The sequence below is a fragment of the Chrysemys picta genome, chromosome 4 (assembly GCF_011386835.1).
Source record: "Chrysemys picta bellii isolate R12L10 chromosome 4, ASM1138683v2, whole genome shotgun sequence".
In the NCBI taxonomy this organism is placed as follows: Eukaryota; Metazoa; Chordata; order Testudines; family Emydidae; genus Chrysemys; species Chrysemys picta.
In genome coordinates, this window is record NC_088794.1 from 93,538,845 (window position 1) to 93,556,267 (window position 17,423).

The 17,423-nt window shown below is 42.5% G+C and overlaps 1 protein-coding gene across 2 annotated transcripts in view; it reads left to right on the plus strand.

The window, feature by feature from the left end:
* SPTBN5 (spectrin beta, non-erythrocytic 5) overlaps positions 1-17,423 on the plus strand; it is a 143,937-nt gene that overhangs the window by 78,634 nt on the left and 47,880 nt on the right. For both annotated transcript variants that reach the window (XR_006174251.2, XM_024106610.3), the window contains exons 32-40: positions 2,077-2,232; positions 2,893-3,084; positions 4,429-4,524; positions 6,653-6,771; positions 7,922-8,036; positions 9,311-9,424; positions 13,091-13,212; positions 14,322-14,484; positions 16,438-16,626. Coding sequence is in view for 1 of the 2 variants with exons in the window: in XM_024106610.3 (XP_023962378.2) it covers positions 2,077-2,232; positions 2,893-3,084; positions 4,429-4,524; positions 6,653-6,771; positions 7,922-8,036; positions 9,311-9,424; positions 13,091-13,212; positions 14,322-14,484; positions 16,438-16,626 (1,266 nt within the window). In the remaining variant the exon portion in view is untranslated. The remainder of the gene's footprint in view (positions 1-2,076; positions 2,233-2,892; positions 3,085-4,428; positions 4,525-6,652; positions 6,772-7,921; positions 8,037-9,310; positions 9,425-13,090; positions 13,213-14,321; positions 14,485-16,437; positions 16,627-17,423) is intronic.

The window sequence follows — 17,423 nt, forward strand, 5'->3', positions numbered from 1 at the left end:
AGTTTTTCTTCACGCAGAGCACAGTCAACCTGTGGAACTCCTTGCCTGAGGAGGTTGTGAAGGCTAGGACTATAACAAGGTTTAAAAGAAAGCTAGATAAATTCATGGAGGTTAAGTCCATTAATGGCTATTAGCCAGGATGGATAAGGAATGGTGTCTCTAGCCTCTGTTTGTCAGAGGCTGGAGATAGATGGCAGGAGAGAGATCACTTGATCATTACCTGTTAGGTTCACTCCTTCTGGGACACCTGGCATTGGTCACTGTCGGTAGACGGGATACTGGGCTGGATGGACCTTTGGTCTGACCCAGTATGGCCATTCTTATGTTCTTATGTTGTTTATTACTTGTTTAATTTCTAGCAGCCACAAGTGTGCAGCAAGCACTTCATAGAAAACAGAACCTTCCCCTTACAGTCTAGAAGACAGACTTGACCAACAGTTGAGGATGTCACACACACAAGGGGGATGAGACGTGAAGGACGTAGGTTACAGAAATAAACTGGCACAGTTACTCATTTGGTGACGCTTACATCCAATTGTAACAGAAAACAGTGACTGTGAAGAGATTCAGAGTTAAATGTGAAATGTATCCTGATGAACAGGCTCTCAACACCGTCCAAAATAAAGGGGGGGCTCAGAAAATATCTAGGGCTGTGCCCCACCATGCCTGCATGTTGGAGAACATAGGGTATCTTTCACACTTAACTGGTAGAACTGGAAAAAATCCTCTTTTGTGTGTTTAAAACATGCTGAGGTAACACTCTTAAGTACTGTTAAAGGACTTAGTAGCACAGGTGCCATTAATATTAATAATACTTGGCATTTCTATAGTGCCTTTGACTTGAAGATTTCTAACTACTTCATATTAATTCATTAAGCCTCACAACACCTGTTTGGAATAGGTAAATATCCCTATTTTACGGAGGAGGAAACTGAGGCACAGAGCTGTTAAGTGACTGCACCAAGGTAACAAAGCAGGTCAGTGGCAGAGACAGGAGGACTCCTGGGTTCTATTCCTAACTCTCAGCCCCGTGCTCTAATCAACAGAACAGCTAGCTGTCATTAATGCGATGGAAGCTAGCGGAGTCCCCATCCAGTTCCAAACAAAGGATAAACCGAAGTATGTGACCATCCTCCTCCCATCTGGGGTATTGACAATAAAGATTATTCCAAAATAATACTACGTGAACCCCCAGCCTTAGCCTGAGCAGACGGTTTATCAACTCCTAGGTTGCCTTCTTCCTAGAGCTATCTGCTCCTGATTTTACTTCCTTGAGGGACTACCCATCCCACGCCTAGCTTCCTTTTCCAGAGCGCTCTTCCTACCTCCCTTATATTCAGGGTGGACTCCCGTGAGCTAACAGTAATTATCCTGCAGGTTCCCACATGTTCCAAAACCTGCTAACAGAATGGACAAATGAAGAATCCTGCCATTGTGTTACATGAAGTAATCAAGCTAAATCTCCATTTACCATGCTGAAAATGTACCCCACCATATACAACTAAAATGAATTAATTCAGAGGCTCATAAAGGGAAGCAAGGATTTCTAGGAGATCAGCTCTTTGATGGAGGGAGAGGAGCAAATGGAAAAGAACAAGTGCACACCCCACAATACCAGGAAATAGGTTCTGTGTGGCATGCTCTCTCAATTTTGTTGAAAGATCATTGCCCAGTGATCCAGGACAGGGGGAAAAAAATCCTTGGCAGTAATCTTGGGATAAAATTCCTCTCTGGCCCCAAACATGACCAACATGTTAGGTCTGTGTGAATGAGCAAGAGTCACCATAGATTTGCATCTAATCTCACTTATAACCTGAGATACAATAACAATTGTATCCAAGCAATTGTCCATATTTTCCTCTTATCATTTGATAGAATTATTTTCACTCCCTTTCAGCTGGACAGTTCAGAAATCAGAAAATCACTGTTGTTATTACCAGTTATTGGAAATCTACCTACTCCAGGCACATGCCGTTTCACAGGACAACATTGTGCCTTGGGAGGAGACTCTGAGATTGGGAGAGGAGAGATGGCTTCTGGGTGTCATGTTGATTCTGCTGGTCCCCTTGGTTGCAGGCAGAGGATTGGATCAATGAGCGCATGCAAAAGCTGGAGGATCCTTCTATCCGAGACCACAGCAATCTGCAGGACAAAATGAAGCTGCTGCAGAAACATCAGGTCTTTGAGGCTGAGATTCTGGCTAATGAGGAGATCATCACAGCTGTTAACAAGGTAACTCCCCCACTCTGCTGCTATCCTAAGATTATTGCAGGTTCATTCTGCAGAAGGAGAGGGGGAAGGAGCTCAAAGTGAGTATTAAGCATTCCTCAGCATTGTGCCAGTTCTCTATCTTCTTCCATCGAACCAGTGACCATCCCTTTCTGTGTGACAAGAATCTTGGTGGTATTTTATAGGGGTGACTGGAATGTCATTAATTCAAGGTGGGGGAGTCCCATTAATTGTCCATGTATGGTTTCCAGGGGACTTCTCTGTTTCCGTATTCCTTATATGGGAAGGAGCCACTGACTTCCCTTGCTAGTACTGAATCTTCCTGATCTAGGAAAGAAGATGTCATACCATGTCTGAATCATCTTCCTGAGAATGAGTGAATCATCATCTGGAAGATGTTTGTCTGAAATACCCTCCCTTGTGCTCCCAACCTCTGAATTTCATCTTGCCCATGGAATGTTCAAGCCTAATGTTCTTGACTGCATCAGAATAATGCCGACTTTCCTACCAATTATTGAAAATAATGGCTGAGTATTCACAGTTTGAGGGCTCTTGTAGTGGAGTTTTGTGGTGGGTGGGGAGAAGGAGGTCCTCCTAGAAAGACCATGTAACCCTTTTGTTAGTGGTAAACTTCCTTTCTAATTCCCTCTTTCTAACACGAAGAAAGGGGAAGCCCTGGTGTCACAGAGCCACCCAAAATCAGGGGAGATCTGTCGTAGGACCCGTGTGCTCCAGGAGCACTGGAAGAAGCTGAAGTGGGCTGTTGCTGCTCATGGAAAGATGCTGGAGGACATTCGGGACTTCCTGGAGTTTCTGCAGAAAGTGGATCAAGTGGAGGCCTGGATTAGGGAGAAGGTACATGGACTCTATTCTTTAACTGGGGAAAGCAAGCCCATGGTGCTATATAGGGAAGTGCTTTTTAGTAATGAACATTTGATGATATTATCACCTTTCAGGACATTTACATTGTGTCTTTTGTCATAGGGGATCTTAAAGTGCTTTACAGATTGTATATAGGGAATATTACAGCAACTGTTAAAACATTCTGATATGTTTCCATGCCAGAGTTGGAATTTGGCTAGGACACCAGCATTAACATCCCTATTCATTCAAAAAGTGCCATGGGGTCTATAGTGACCAAGGGGTTCGGGGCTCTGCTTTTACATCTCCTCTGAAACAGAGATATGAAAAAAAGAATAGAGCCTACCCTAAGCACCTGAAATCCTAGATTCAGATTATCTAAATTGTGTATTAAATCTGAGACATTTTTCTTATAAGAATGAAAAAACAGTCACCTTGTCCAATGAGACATACGTAGGGCCTTGATTTGGAGGTCAGTAGTCATATTTCACTAATAGGGCACATGCTGTTAAGGGTGGGGAGTTCGTACTAAGTGGTGCAATGGATTAACGCACAAGTATGTGATAAATGTAAATGAGTTAGGGGGTGACCTCACTATATTCGCTAAACATCTGTCTACATCACAAAACTATACAAAATTTATAATGGTCAGTCTCTGCTCAGTAGAAACCCCTAGGGCCAATAGAAAGGGGGTTTCTAGAAATGGAATGAAATGCATTTTCAGAGCTGGGGGCCAGGACTACAGGAAAGGTCCAAGGGTTTGCAGGTCACGATTTAAAATGCACTTAGAGAATGGTATGAGAGAAACTTGCAAAACACCATCCCCGCTGCACCATGCTCTAGCCCTTACTTACTTATAGAAGTACTTCGCTTTTATGAACCCTAAAATCCACTTTAGGGGGAGAAAAAATAAATAGAGAATTGTATTCGGGTTTCAAAGTGAGGGTTCCACTACTTGATCTCAGTAACAAAACACATCCTTTAGATCTGGGGAATCCAATCTCTATTCCTTGTATCAGTTTCTGCAAGTAATGGCACATTGTGCATTGTGCCAGGACATTCAGTAATCAAGGCGCATGGGCGAGCAGCAAAAAGTGGGATATGATATTCAGGGACACAGAAAACTTCCACTTAAAACATTATTGGGCCCTGATGTACAAAATCTCCATCACAAAAGATATTGTGTTCCTGGAGTGTATGGTTGTGGGATGAGTGAAATCATTTTTGGTTTATCAAGAAAAGGATAACCCATAGGAAATGCTGGCTGCCTGCATTCCAGGCTTGAAGCAAGTCCCATGGTTAGTTGAATATCCACCTAACTGTTTTTCCTTTCCCCAGGAAGTGATGATTAATATTGGTGATGTGGGGAATGACTACGAACACTGCCTGCAGCTCATGAAAAAGCTGAATGAATTCCGAGGATCAGCATCAGGGGTAAGAGAAATTTCCAGGCCTAGTCCCCTATGCCTGGTATGGCTTAAACCAAAAGCCAGCTTTCCAGCACAGAAGCGCATCACAGCCACTGAAGCTATTTCATTTTCCTTAGGGGAAGGAAGAGCAGAAAGAAGTGTAGAGGGCTTTGCCAGTTCAAAAGCTGTTAGAATAGCTATTATCCTCTATCCTTGCATCACTGCATCAAATGTCTGATGACAACTGAACAGAGGTGTACAAATGATCACAGTGAAATCTAAAACTTTGGATTGCATTGCACACCTGAAACTCTTTTGAGTGATCCTGGGCTAGATTTAGAGTGAGCGTCAAATGGGTTACACTTTTGGATAGAAACTATGCAAAACTCTGTGTTCCACCTCAGATCAGGCAAACTTGGTGGTTTCAGGTGAGGTTCAACTTAGGTTGGTTTGGAACCTGTAACACATTCCAGACCTTCATGAACCGAACCTCCAAAGAGAGGTTCTGCTGTGGAGCAACAGTGCACTAGCTGCCTGGTTCAGCTTTCTTTGCTGAGATCTCTGAACTATCGTCCATGGTGAGAAACTGCAGCTGGCTTTCTCACACCCTAATTGGTGTGCTAATTTGGGCACAGGCCTGGGGCTTGGAGAGAATATGGGCTTTCCTTTCCAGTGCCTCTCACTTCTAGAGTCCCTATGAGGATGCAGTAATGTTGCATCTAGGCAGAGAGCCAAACTGTCACACTTCAGATATCAATGAAGTGAGGCCAGAAGAGTTCAAAAGAAACCTTCACTGGCCCTTCAGCCCTCACCTGCAGAGCTAGTGGTTAAGGGACAGTACAAAGAGGTGGATACAGGTAGAGGCAGCCAATAAGAATAAGAGTTAGGAGTGGTGGAGGTGGGAAAGGAGGAACGATATAATCCTCGAGTCACTCTGGGAGTCCGGATAGGGAAAATCTCACCTTATCAATCTATAAATGAGATAGATCTTAAGTGGGTCATGTGCCTAGTTTCTGTGTTATGTAGCAGAGAATTCCCATCATAAGCAGTTCTGCGCTGCTCCATAGACATCTCCAAGAGGCTGGCATTGTAGATGCTGTGATGATCACCCTCGTAACCAGTGCTCAGTCATAACACTAACACATTGGCACAAGCAGAGAGAGGCTACGCCTGGGGTAACTGCTTGCAACCTTCTTCACCAGTATCACAGGGTTACCTGCCAGGCAAACCTGGGATTAGGGTGGTGAGTAACCATCCAAGGAGCAATGATCCCCAGCCTGGGCTGCCTATACACCTCCTACTCCTGCTGGTTCACACCCAGTGGCTGGATTGAGAACTAGCAGCATAGAGACGGGGTGTATATGTTTATTTAGGGTTTCTGGCAGTCGGGTCAGTTCCCAACCTCCAGGAGACTGTGGGGATCTGATTCATTAGAATAGTTTCTGCTGGATCAGATGGATTATATTCAATATAGAATACTTTCAGTGTGTTCACTTTCCAGCTGTGTGTCATAGCAGAGTACACTTAGAAATATGCACAGTGGTATGTACGTAGCATATATAAAATGCAGATGGAATCAATACTTCTATTATCCGAGTGCTGGCATCCTGCCACTGTGCCTCTGCTAGACCCATGATTAATGTCTCCCTGCTGAGTATGTGATTTACTGGACTTACTGCAACATTCAATATTTTTGAGTGTTGGAATGCCTCTATTTTGCATTCAGTGCCATGTACTGTTCAGAACCGGCTGCAGGTCATGCTTCAGAAGAACATCCTTAATGTGGCATAGCTCGGATAATGAGTTATGTGCAAATATTATCCTTTCCATAGTATAGTATGTGGGAAGCAAGCAGAATAAAAGAGTTATACAATTTAAGGTAGAATTGTGTTTTTAAAAGAGAATGTGGTGATTTGTTTGACAGATGTCTCCACTCTGATTAGACAAGAAGCCCTTAAGGTCCTTGTATAGAACTTTGACCATTATTGGTTTCATAGTGATGTCCCTCCTTATCCCCACTCCATCTTTATCTGAGACTGATACAAGAATGCAATATCAGGGAAGAGTGTTTGGATCTGAGATCTTCTGTGCAGCTGGCACAATGATGGGCATTTGGGGCACATAACTGATATTTTCTTGTTCTGGCCTTATAGGAGATGACAGTGGATGATGCTCACATCAAAACCATCAATGCCTTGGCCATGAAACTGGAGAGACAGAACAAGGAAGAGGTGAAGACAATATATCAGCGCCGGAAGCAGCTCAATGAGAAGTGAGTATACATTCCAGGTTCTGGATGATGGAAAGTTCAGTCAAAGTTGTTCTAATGGTTTCATGGCAGGAAGGGAAGGGTAGGCTTCTGCTAGGCTGGGCTGAGCTGTACAAAAGCTGGGGATACATACGCAATTTTTCTCCTTTTAAGCACCCTCTTCCACAAGTGTGACGCACAAAATGCTAGCTTCCACCTCTAGCCAATAAAGCTTCTTTAGTGACTGTCAATGCAGCACTTCAATTGGCCGGAAGGCTTTCCCGTTCAGCAATGCAAAATTCATCTTTCCAACCTTGGAGATGAACATGCTTTCCCCACAATGAAACCCTGCTCCTGTGCATGGTAGCTTAGAGTACTTCTAATTGGTCATTGGGTTGCCCAGGTGAAGTTTTAAAGGGATGTCTTGCTCCCTTCCTGCTATGGTGGAATCTCGTGGCTGGGATGAGCATAGCTTGGATTATCAGGGTAATAGAATCCTGGAGATACAGGTGGTGGAGCCAGCCTTGGATACCCAGCCTGACCTCTATATTTAACAGAACAACTCCATACCTCATTCCCACTACCATCTCGTTAAATGGTCTTTGTTTAATATCTGCCCTACAGCAGGTTTTCTAGCTTTTCTCCAAGCTGCTGACCCCCCAGCAGACTCCGTCTCTTCACAATAGATTCTTACTTTCTCCTTGCTTTCTGCTTGTGGCTGCCATCTCCTGTTCCCAGTATGACCCTGTCTGGCTCCGTGCTAGTTCCATCCCAACCCCCTGAAAACCTGTATTCCTGGCCAACTTATCCCACTTCTGCTGGTTCACAGCCCAGTGGCCAAATTGAGAATGAGCAGCATGAGGACGGGGTGTATGGGTTCGTTGAAGGTTTCTGGCAGTTGGGTCAGGACTTGTTCCATGCAAGAGTCCTTCCCCACTGCTGGGAACCCCCTCTTATCCTCATCTGAGATCCCCTTACCTAGACTCTAAAAAATCCTAGAACAGTCACTTTCCGACACATTAAATCTTTACCTATGAGATGTATCTGGGCTGCTGTGGGAAGAGGGAGTCCGTGGGCGAGGAAGCTCAGAAATTGCATGTTTGAATGTGATCTAGCTGTATCTGTGGAAGTTCTGATATTCATGCTCTCCCCTAAACCTGTCTTTCAATAAAAGGTGGACCAGTTTCCATGGTAACCTGAATACCTACAGGAGGAAGCTGGAGGGAGCCCTGGAAATCCATGCCTTAATCAGAGAAATTGATGACATCACGGAGAGAATTAGTGAGAAGGTGAGCTGCTCATGATTGTGTTAATTGGAGGGGCTTCATCCACTGAGAGAAATCACTTCATCTTGAAGATAAGTGGGCACCCTGTAAAAGTGGATAAACTCCTATCCGTCCAATTATTATAGAGAGAATGAGCATTCAGAGGTGACCTATTATAATAGCCTCTGTGCAAAATAGAAACAGCAAAACCTCTTTAACCAACCAGAAAATCATGGCGCAAGCTCAGCTAGAGTAATATACTGCTTTGCTATCCCTGGGGTTTCCTACGCATCAGAGTCTGTAGAAAGACTGAAATACAGTCAAATATAATGAAGACTTCTAGTTTGAAGGTATTGATAGTAATTGTAAAAAATTCCAGATTAGGGTCAGAAATAAATGTTTTCAGTTGATACTGAAATATAGATTGACTGGGACTTTTTAGCTCGATGCCTAGACATTCAGGAGGTGGTTAGATACTTTAAAAGGGACATAGCACGGTGCAGTGGATAAGATACTAGACTAAGTCAAGAGATTCAGCGTTCTATTCCTTGCTGTACCATTGACTCAATGTGTGACCTTGGGCAAGTCACTTAATCTCGCTCTTTGCCTCAGTTTCCCCATTTGTAAACTGAGAATAATAATACCCATCATTGCTTTTTGCTTTGAGATCTATGAAAGAAAATGCTATATAAGGACTAAGTATTATTATTTCACATGTATGATTTTATATAATTCATATATGACTTTATATATCCGCAAACACACATACAGTAGCACTTGTTAAACTTGGTAAACAATTTGTTGTAAAATTTTCCATAACAATTTTTGCCAGTTGGTTCCATGTTCTTCTTGAGTCTCCAAAATTTCACTTCCGGCAAAATTTTGAGGACTCAAAAATTCCCCTCAAATTTTCACAAAATGCACTTACATTGCAATTTTATGAATGATAAATTTCCCATGAAAGTCCCACCCGTAGTTGTCTTTGGCTATTAGCATTATGGTTTATGGAAAAATAGACAGGGAGTGATGAAGGAAAATAGAAAGTCTCTCTCGTGCTTATGTTAAATACACACGCATGCAGATACACAGCAAGGCAAGCAGGGTTGGAAGCGGTCAAGGAGTTCTGAACTCTTGTTCTACCTCTTTAGTGACAACTCTCTGTGCCGCTTATCATTGCATTGTTGAAATTCAGGACGGGTATAAAAGGAAGGTTTTAAGAGAGAAGGAGAGAGGAAACATTTGAAGGAACTGAGATATGATCCTGTCATTTTTCTCCTTCTTCTGTCTTACCCCCCAAGAGTGCACTGATACAAGCATTGGATTACGGGAAAGACGTGGAGAGTGTGGCAAACTTGGTGCGACGACATGAGGAAAAGGAGAGGGAAATCAGTGTCATCAAGTCCAAAATGGAGGTCAGAGGCTGGGGGATAGCGGGTACAGATTGGGGCTGCTAAAACAATGCTCTGTTTTTGTTTCTTTGTCTGTGCTAAAATCCTTGATGAGCTCCTTCAGAGAGGCTTAGTACAAGATGAACTGGGATGGGAACATAGCAAGTCCTCAGAGCAGACTTCTTTATAATGAACAATTCTAGTTCCTTTGTATTCCCCTCAATCACAGTTTGTCATATGAAATGCCCACCCTTCTGAAATACTAAAGCTGAGAAGGAAGGGAACATATGTTTTTAGCATATTATGTTTCTCTTGTTTGGAGATGGTTCCACATCTCAGTGCTGGATTGGACCTTCCCTGAACTTATGGAAAGTATGGATCCAGATCCCTATCGCATCTTTGCAACTTGGCTCCTATATCAGCAATGGACTAAACCAAAAGCTTGTATCCATTTCTGTTCTAAAAAGTGGAAAAACACAATGGGCACAATTTCCAAGTGTAGTCCCCTAAACAGAATGTCCAAATGTCACATTTTAATGCTCTAAGCAGCTCGTATGCATGTAAAATTGACCTTTACATGACTAAGGGCTAATATGAGCATCCAAATGAGGTATCTGGGTCCTGTTCCAACTTCAGAGGCAGTAGCACAGGTTGTCACAGATCCAGTCTGTACCGCCTGGTGGCCACCCACAAGGCAGCTGTAAGAGGAATTCAAGGCTCTGGGTACTTGAATCCCTGAATGTTTTAAGTTTCTAGGGCCTAAATGGGGTCAAGACACTGGCCCAATGTTAGGGTCCCTATCTACACTCTTGAGGCACAGACCTATCTGCTACCCCTTTCTGAGAGCAGGAAACAGCTGTCCAGCTGCTTAGCCTCTTTGGTCACAGGGCAACCCTTCAGACTCCCATATACTTACACACCCTCTCCCAGAACCCCACCAAAAGGTGTGAGCCTTCTGGTTTACCATTTGAGTCTCTCTGGAAGCTAGTAAGTTGTTGAAATGCATTTGATACAGAGAGATGCTTTGCCCAGAGTCTAACTCAATTGCTCTTTCACTTAATCATGTAAAGCACAGGAGTGTATACATCATGTATAGAACATGACAAACATCCTAGCTGCAATGACTCTCCCTACCTCACCCTTCCCTTGGGAGTCCTTGGGAAACCATCTGGGTTCAGGAAATCAAGCAGGGCCCCCTCCTTCATGCAGGTCCCTATATGCTGGGTTGCTTTTCTTTCCTCTCTAGCTGGATACAAAATGGCCAAAGACCCAAATAAATCAGCTCCTCCCAATTTATAACTCCTAGCTAGGGCCGGATTTCCAATTAGGCACAGTAAGCACATGCCTAAGGGCGCCGGCGTTCTAGGGGCACCTTACCTCTCTAAAACTGTGTGCAACACAAAGGTCAGCTGTAAGCGGGGGGGTGGGGAGGGGGAGGGTGCTGAAGATGCTGTGCCTAGGGACACGTAAGTTGTAAATCTGGCCCTGCACTTAGCCCCTTTTGTCAGGCAACATTCTTGCCAGCTTCCCCAGGTGACCAGAGATCTCTGCCAGGTGACTTCGTTGCCAAGGCAACTTCTCCCCTGCTAAACTTCATTGGGAGTCATCCTGTGGTTTAGAGCAGTTCCCCTTCAACGGAAGAGCACTTAACTTCAACATCTCTCTCTTGCTATTCTTTTGCTACCAGTCTTTGGAATTCCAACCCAACATGGAGGCAAGTAGACAACAGAGAAGGCAAAAGGCTGCACATTCAAAATGGGGTTTGCAGCCTGGTAAAGATAAATTCATAAATTGTAGAGCAATGGTCTCAAGTTGCAGTGGGGGAGGTCCAGGTTGGATATCAGGAAAAACTATTTCACTAGGAGGGTGGTGAAACACTGGAATGCGTTACCTAGGGAGGTGGTGGAGTCTCCTTCCTTGGAGGTTTTTAAGGCCTGGCTTGACAAAGCCCTGGCTGGGATGATTTAGCTGGGAATTGGTCCTGCTTTGAGCAGGGGGTTGGACTAGATGACCTCTTGAGGTCCCTTCCAACTCTGATATTCTATGATTCTATGATTCTAGAGAGATTCCCAGATAGTCACGCAGGTCACATGAGCTAGTGTTCCCAATTTAATTACCAACTGGAGATTTAAGGATAATTACTTATTTTGAATGCACGTTTGGAAGCCACAAATTTCTCTCAGCTTTCTTTGAAAAAAAATATGCAAAGGTAGAGAATGTGTGGTAAATTCATAAAATTATACCCAACTGGTTAATTTTCATAATATGAAAAAGCTGATTATCAGTGACCTTCCTATATATTTATTGTCTATTCCACACATACTATTAGTCATGTCCTGCAGTAAATTTAATGTGAAATGAGTATCTTTTTTTATTATTCCACCCCCCTTGCATATCACCAGAGACAAAATATGTTTTCTTGATGAGCAAGTAACATTCTTCCTTCTAGATTTTTCACTATTTATAAATATATATTTTTCATTTCATCTTCATGGTGGAGGGTGGGGGATCCAGATGGGAATCCTGGGCAATTTGGCCAGGCTGTGTTAAATAATGACAGTAGAACCTCCTTAAATAGCACTTCAGTAAACCACAAACCCACATTGAAAATGATGTTTTGGGACTGCAGTTTATTGAAGCAGAGACAAATGAGCTTCTGATCCTGTGCTGAAGGTCAAACCAGTGTCAGTAACATCATGTTCCCGTCAGGCCAGTGGGAGTGCATCACGTTACTTCCTGGCACTCACTGATGCCCTGAAACAGAGCTAGGAATTAGCTGCTGGTGCACCTCATTCATAGCACAGTCTAGGCCTCAAACCGCATCCATCCACAATGGGCCTGGTCCCATTTGTGCAGATTAGTGATGTTCTGCTGTACAGTTGTTTAAGGCAGTACCCTCGTGGTTTGTTTTTTCACATGCTCACTGAACTGCAAAATTCAGTAGTGCACCATGAGTCATTAGGGAGAATTAGAGGTTCTTCTGTAGGTTTTGTTTTGTTTTTGGCATATACATTAAAACCTGTAATCTACAGCCAATTATCTAACAACATTTGTTTTTATTGGCTTGATGCCCCTACACTGTGAGGTTCCTTTGCCTCACTTGTAGCTGCCATCACTTCTCATTCAAGTCATCAGTATGAACCGACAAGAAGAACTCCTGTTTTAGCCACCTCTCATGCCAATAGTGTACATCCCAATAAACCAGAGAAGCTTGTCTCTCTCACCAACAGAAGCTGGTCCAATAAAAGATATTACCTCACCCATCTCGTCTCTCTAATATCTTGGGACCGATACAGCAACAACAACACTGCATATAGAGGAAAAAGCATTCTTGTTACTTAAGGGTGAAATGTTCAAACATCAGTGCCTAAGTGGTGCCAATAAATGTTCTCACACACACAGATAAACAGCATTTGTAAGTGTCAATTGATGTGTGTGTGCGAAAAATAGCATATAGTTACTTGGTTTGTGCATTTGGATGATTATTTGCAAACACAAATGTGGAGTCTGCACGCAACTACTGCCTGTGTGTAATTTGTTGCCACAATTTTGGCAGAAATGTTTGAAAACTGGTCCCTTAAAATAAGCCGCATCCCTTTCCTTCAAGCAATTGGGTGGAAAGGCTAGCTCATAGGAACCAATACAATAATTAATCTGAGTAAATGTAGTCCATTATAAATCTCTCCTCAGACTTTGGAAGTGAAATCTTTCCGCCTTTGCAAGATGAATCCATCCATAAATGACAAACTGAGTACAAAGCAAAGAGAGATGAAAGACAGCTGGCTACGACTCCAGGGGCAGGCCAAACAAAGGTAAAGCCTTCTACCAGGCTACTATCTGAATCTCTGTCAGCAGAAACAGAGCTGCTCCTTGGGGCCCTGAAAGCAATTGCCATGGGCCACCAAAGTTCTCTGGGGACTTCATATAATATCCGGTGCAGACAGCTGGGCTTTACTTCTGCAGCAGTTTGGTTAGTTTAATGGAATTTAAGTTCCACATACATATTTTTTATGTAAAATGAGTCCAGTAAGACTGTGGTTTATCCCAAAAATAATCTCTCTAAATTCCCCCAAATCCTCCGACCAGCCCTGGTGAGATCACTGTGTGCAGCAGTTATGTCTGGGTGGGGACAAAAGATTGTTTCTCAGGCCCATCCAAAAATGCAAAGGCTGGCTCTGAGCAGGAATCATCACTTAAGGGAGTGGCTGTGAAGGATTTGATAGTTGCTCCAGTTCTGGCCTCTCATGAGGAATTACTGAAGAAATAATGTCATCGTGGTGATTCCAATGCAGTTTGCAGCTACTGTGAGCTCAGCTTAACAGCAACACTGTAAGGAGTCGTATGGGAATGCTGGATAACTTGAAGCTTACAAATTACCCCAGCCTCAGCTTCTCCCAGCAGGAGCTTTGTAGAGTAGTGGATCTCAACCAGGGGTACACGTACCCCTGGGGGTACACAAAGGTCTTCCAGGGGGTACATCAACTCATAAAGATATTTGCCTGATTTTACAACAGGCTACATAAAAACCACTAGCGAAGTCAGTACAAGCTAAAATTTCCTACAGTCAATGACTTGTTTATACTGCTCTATATACTATACAGTGAAATGTCAGTACAATATTTATATTCCAATTGATTTATTTTAAAATTATATGGTTAAAAATGAGAAAGTAAGCAATTTTTCAGTCATAGTGTGCTGTGACACTTTCGTATTTTTATGTCTGATTTTGTAAACAAGTAGTTTTTAAATGAGATGAAACTTGGGAGTACACAAGATAAATCAGACTCCTGAAAGGGGTACAGCAGTCTGGAAAGGTTGAGAGCTGCTGTTGTAGAGAATGGTGCAGGAGCAGGGGCTGTGCAGGGAAAGGAAGTAGACTGACCGTGTATTGGCTAATGCATAATTGTCCATCATGTGGCAGGAGGGAAAAGTTGGCAGCTTCTTACCAGTTGCAGAAGTTTAACTTGGAGCTAAAGGAGCTGCTAGATTGGATTCAAAAAATCAGAGGCTTAATGGAGGCAGGGGGTCTTCCCAAAAGCCCAGCTGAGGCAGACAGCATGATTGAGGAGCATCATGAGAGAAAGGCAAGTAATGATCATTGCTTATAATTGTATCCCCTGGAGAACCTTTCCAGGGTACTGTGATTGGAATTACTCACTGCAGGACACTCCTAGGGAACATGTTCCCTGTATCAGATCATCCTTTCTCTTAAAATAAACAACTAAAAGATGCCAAAATATCATCTTTGGAGACTGAAGGCATCTGTGTATCCCTTGAACAGATACTACATGGGCTGTGTGCCCATTCGTGTTTCTCTAAACAATCCCATTGGTGTGCATTAACCCTGCACTGGAGAGTCCACCTCTAGATATAAAAAGGTGCTTCAGTCTGCAGGCCCATTCAGTCCTTGACCACTCTGCTGAGACCCCTAACAAGGGTAGGGTGACAGATAGCAAGTGTGGAAAATCGGAATGGGGGGGGGAAGAGGGTTTAATAGGCACCTATGTAAGAAAAAGCCCCAAATATCTGGACTATCCCTATAAAATTGGGACATATGGTCACCCTAAACAAGGGTGTCAGTTAGCGCCAATTTTTTATACGTTATGTTCTGTGATGTAGACAGATGTCTACTGAGAAGTGGACTGAGATCACCAGCTTATTTCACAGAGCACACCGAATGGCCAGCAGGTGGTAATTTAGAGTCGCTGCTAGCCCATTTTGTTACCCAATGATGGCAAGATGAAATACTCCTTATCCCAGTGTAAATTCCTTGTAAATTCCTACTCCCCCTTCTGCTTACTTAACTTTTTTGCAGATTTCCTACTAGGAGTGGAATCGCTAATTAACTTTGCAAAACAATGAGCTATAAATATCATACAGTTACTACCTCTTCCCCATCCCAGCTGTTCCATCACTGTTTATCATGCTATTCCCCCTACCTTGTCAGATTTCCTTTGCAGTTTTGTTACCTTTATGAACAGGCATATTCCCAGAATCATTAACGAAAGTTATGAATAAAAGTCCACACACTCTGTGGGTCCCAGCACTAACAAAATACAATCCTAATTAATCTTCCAGATCAGGATTTAATAACAAACTCCAGATATTCTCCCTTCTTCTGACACAAGTTTTATGTGCTGCCAGTTTTCTCTCATGTCAGAAACTATTCAACAATGTTAATAATTTTACAATGCAATAAAAAGAGGCCTCACCCAAAACAGATTTATTGTACATTCCAAATTTCCAGCCATAAAATGCACTGTAATTATTAATTTACACAAAGTTAAAAGCTGTGCCCTCAAGGCCTAATAGTGAAGGAAAAGTTGGATCTAAGAATCAGCAGTGTTAATTTCAGGTGATTAATATTCCATCAACTGTCTGTGATGTTTTACATGTCCATCTTACTAAAAAGTGAGTGCACAATGGTATTTTTCTGAACAATTCTTTTATTTTCAAATAGTTTATATTGTAACTTCCACATTAAATGTATACGTCTCATAATAAATTACATTTTCACCTTAAGGATTCATTATACAGACATATTGCTACCTTTTTCTCACTTTAGAAAAGAAGTTTAAACATGTTTCACTTCAACACGAAGAAAGAAGGTTAAACAGTGTCTGTAATGCAATAACCTGCTGCCAATTTATTTGGCAGGAGACAGGAGAAGTGAAATTCCAAGTACAGTTTGCCATCTAGGGGCCACCCTTTATGAGAGAAAAGGATGATGTTATGCAAATTAAAAATCCACGTCCATTTAATTCTAAACATTTCCCATTCTATTCCCAAATGAATCACAATCTTGACTTGCAGGGGACCAGTGTCTCTTGGAGAAATAAGGGCATTTGTTTTCCATATTTATGTGCTTAGACTTTCCTTTGCTGTTTCAGTGACATAGCACAAAGATGAATGATTTTCCATACAAATATTAGTATTGGAAGGTTAAAATACAGTCCATTTCCTTCCCTTAAAGACCTATATCCTGAATAGCTGACTTTCCATAAACCTTTGACATCAATCTTTCTAATGAACTTTAGGCGGAGATTGAAGCCCGAATGGAAAGATTCCACTCACTTGGCAGCTTTGGTCAGAAACTTGCCAACTCTGGTCATTATGCAACCCTTGAGATCCACCAATCTCTCTCCAGATTGCAGCAAGCCTTGTCTGAACTGACGCAGGCATGGCAGGAGCAATATGTAAAACTGTTTCAGGCCCAGGACTTACAGGTAAGTGATCAACAGAAAAATGCAGCATCAATGAACCTTCCTCAGTGCATAGAGGGATTTTGAAAAGAATGGGCAGACTTCGTTTGGAGTTAGCCACAGGTGGTGAGGACATATGTGCTCAGACTCCTCTGATAACGTGTCATTTATATATTATACACACAAAAATATAAGAACGTTATTGAGGTTGCAAAGTCAAGCACTCAAAAGTTAGGAATGCCAGAATTAAGGTTGCCTGTACAACCTTAATTTGATCCCCTTGTGTATATAAGAATGGCCATGTTGGGTCAGCCTAAAGGTCCAGCTAGCCCAGTATCCTGTCTTCCATCAATGGCCAATGCCAGGTGCTTCAGAGGGAATGAACAGAACAGGTAATCATCAAGTGATCCATATGCATTATGATACAGTGTTTAATTACTTGATACCTTTTTCTCCACAGTGCACAGAATGGCTGGTGCTCAAAGAATGAGCAGCTATTCAATATTTAGTTTTCTCCTCATTGTTCAATATGTGGCTGTAGGCCTTATTTACTGCACACCATTCAAACCCTGCTCTGAAGAGAGAATGATTAATTTCCTTGTGGGATTTTCTATGGTGCTCATCAGTATACTGTCCGAGTGCTTCCACTCTTCTATGTGGCTCAGAAACCTGGACGACTTATGTCAAACATACCAAAAGAATAAACAGCTTTCATATCAGATGCTTGCATAAAATTCTTCAAATAATATGGCAAGACAGGGTGACAAATGTGGAAGTGTTAAATCGTGCTGGTCATTCATGGGAATGTTGATTAGTAAGAA